This window comes from Triticum dicoccoides, chromosome 7B (genome assembly GCF_002162155.2).
Source record: "Triticum dicoccoides isolate Atlit2015 ecotype Zavitan chromosome 7B, WEW_v2.0, whole genome shotgun sequence".
In the NCBI taxonomy this organism is placed as follows: domain Eukaryota; kingdom Viridiplantae; phylum Streptophyta; class Magnoliopsida; order Poales; family Poaceae; genus Triticum; species Triticum dicoccoides.
In genome coordinates this window covers 5,246,379-5,249,371 of record NC_041393.1, presented here as the reverse complement: position 1 = coordinate 5,249,371, position 2,993 = coordinate 5,246,379, and the positions used below count along the sequence as shown (strand labels likewise).

Below are 2,993 nucleotides of genomic sequence, written 5' to 3'. Positions count from 1 at the left end.
ACGGCGCGATTTCGCCCGCAGATTTGGCCGGAATCGGCGGCGGTGGACGGGCAGAACCTATGGCGGGCGACGGCGGAAGGAGGTGGGGAAAGGGGCGCGGACTGAAATGTCCCTCCCGCCAACCGCTTCACTTCGGTATGGGGCACTGTAGGGGCGAGGCGAAAACCCGCAAATATATGGTTTGGGGCCAAGATTTTGCCGTGCCCCTCAAAAAATTTTGCGGGCTGGCCGCGTTGGCGTGGTCTGTTCGGCGGGATTTTCCGCGCCGACCCACATTTTAGCCCATATTTTGGCGGTTATTTTGCGGGTCGGAGTCTTTTGCAGGGTCTGCTAAGTTGCTCTTATGGCAGGATATAGCTGTCGCGCGTTTCCGCGTCCTGGGGCGCCCCGGTCGCCAAATAGAACCTCCCTCAGCGGCCACAGGTAGCCAGCAGCAGATAAGATTTTGATAGCACAAAGCCGAGTGCTGAGCCCTCAGCGGCCACAGGACACAAAGCCGAAACGAATATAGCAGCAGAACAGGATAAGACTCAAAAACCTTGACGACTGCGCAGCTCGCAGGCTGCGGCAATGGCGGCGACACTGCAGTTCATCAGCCTGCTCGGCACCTCCTCCGCCCATCATCCAGCTCCTTCCTGCAGCAGCAGCAACGAGAAGCAGCACCGCTCTGTCCACCTGCCGCAGCAGCAGCAGGGGAGGAGGAAGAGCGGGAGGAGCCTCCGCGCCGTCCGTGCCGTCGAGACGGGCGCCGAGCCTGCCACCGCCGACTCTGAGACGACGGTGGAGCCGCCGTCCGTCGACTTTGCGTTCGTCAGCGTGAGTCCTTCTCTTCTGCCTTGATCGGTCGGTTATTTGCTCTGCTTTTTGGTTTCCATTCGTCGGCCGGCGATGATGCTGCATGCAATTGCAGCCTCGGCTGCTGCCGGACGGGACGCCGGACGTGCACTACCGGACGGCGTGCGGCGGGCAGAAGCTCAGGGACATCATGCTCCAAGGTTACATCGACCTCTACGGGCCTTACGTGAGTGTCGGCCCTGCCCGCCGGCGATCCCTCATTCGTTGATCTCGGTGCTGTATCACCGACCAGCGCTGATGCTGCTGCTACTGCAGGATAAGTTGCTGCTCAACTGCTCGGGGGGTGGCGAGTGCGGGACTTGCATCGTGGAGGTAACCGAATTTTAAGAGTTATAATGTGCAAATCTCAAGTGCTGGATAAGCACATCTGTAGGATATCTCTAGGAACAATCCTTGCTATTAACTGCAACCGCAACTAGGAAAACTCTCAAAATATCCATTCCCCTTCACATTCTCTTTTTTCAGGTAGTGGAAGGCGGCGAAATGCTTTCTCCGAAAAACGAAGTAGAAAAGGAAAAGCTCAAAAGGGTGTGTGCACAGCTCTCTATCCCCCAAATATCAAATGTGTTTATATGAAAAAGAGAGACAGTAGTAGTAACTAGTAACTTAGTGCCAAACTCTGAACGTTGGTTGATCTTCAGAAACCCAAGTCATGGAGGCTGGCGTGCCAGGCCACGGTTGGCAACCCAGATTCAACAGGACAGGTAGGTCTCATTGTTTCAAATATATAGACTTGCATTCTGTTTTCTGGACATTCCAAACACGCGTTTTGTTTCTTTATTTTGATTGATTATTTGTTCTTCGCAGATGGTCATACAGCAGCTACCAGAGTGGAAGGTACACAAGTGGGAGAAGTGACTGGATTATAACATTATGATGATTATGCAGTAGGCCTCATGAGTCATGACCCTGGAATAATTAGACAGGGGCAACACTTGGTCAAGAGAAGAAGAACTAGAGGCTGTCTGCTTGAAACCTCAACGAGGACTATATGTAAAGGGCACAGAGACATGTTAAGGCGTCCCGTAGAACTAGAAGCAAAGGCGCACTTCCTTGCGCTCGTAAACAAATAGTACAAAATAATCCAAAGTGATCCAATGCTCAAATATAACAATCGGTTCATTTTTCTGATCCTAGGCGATCACCTATTGTATAATACTGTGCATCACCTCGGCGCCCTCTCTTACCGAGTCCACAAAAAAATCGTCACCGCTACTACACTCCACAAATATCTCGTCGAGTCATCGTCCACCGGCACAATTTTCTCAACTATTCCCTGATTTTCACAACTATCTCGCGACTAGACACTACACACATACTACCTCATCGAGTCATCGTCCATCGCAGGGGCGGATCCAGGATTGAGCCTCGCCCCGGGCCCCAAGCTTGCTACAGTGTCAGCACAGTGCTAAATAGTACCAACGGTGCTACAGTATATGAAGGAACTGCTCCTCACGCCCCGGGCCCAGGCCCCCCGGCCTGGGTCCTGGATCCGCCACTGGTCCATCGTTGGAGGTTGTTCTGGACATTGTCAAACATGATTGTATTCCCTGATTGAGTAATATAAGAATTATTTCGCAAAAGAAAGAGTCAACGTCCATTGGCACAATGTTCACAATTATCTGTTTGACGTGGTGACACGGGCCAAACCGTATGGGTAGCCCGATCTTCACAAACCGAAGGTGCATTCCAGGATAAACATGGAGCAATTGTAAGGAAACACAAGTGCGTAGCCCTCAAAGACAAATTGCACATCTAAATCTTTCATAACACATGTCAATACAAGAGGAACAGTTAGAACAAACAACGAACAAAGAAATAAGACAACAAGGTGTTAGTTCATCCCCAAATTCAACAAGGGAGTGGAGGTCTTGAGAGATAGTCTTCCCCAACTTCTAAGAAGAAGAGGTCTTCAACCACAAAAAGAAGAAGAAGAAGAAGAGGTTCTGAAATCCATGGGGATTCTTATCCAGTTATGAGGTCCTGATCCTACTAAGAGGAGATAAATTGAGCAAAGTTCTCCCGGGATTTAGTTTAAACTTAGCTTGCCCTAAATTTGAGGAGGGGTATGACTTATATCGTCAAGCCACGAAGAGACATTTACATGGGGAACGATAGGCCAATTTGACCACGCGCAG

The 2,993-nt window shown here is 50.7% G+C and overlaps 1 protein-coding gene across 1 annotated transcript; it reads left to right on the top strand.

The window, feature by feature from the left end:
• The first annotated feature begins 409 nt into the window (after nt 1-409).
• On the top strand, nt 410-2,011 carry LOC119338046 (photosynthetic NDH subunit of subcomplex B 3, chloroplastic-like). The gene is made up of 6 exons (XM_037610335.1): nt 410-816; nt 911-1,021; nt 1,111-1,167; nt 1,321-1,383; nt 1,497-1,559; nt 1,663-2,011. Exons 1-6 carry the CDS (start codon nt 571-573, stop codon nt 1,711-1,713), a joined length of 591 nt encoding a protein of 196 aa, XP_037466232.1. The 5' UTR covers nt 410-570; the 3' UTR covers nt 1,714-2,011.
• The last annotated feature ends 982 nt before the right edge of the window (nt 2,012-2,993 follow it).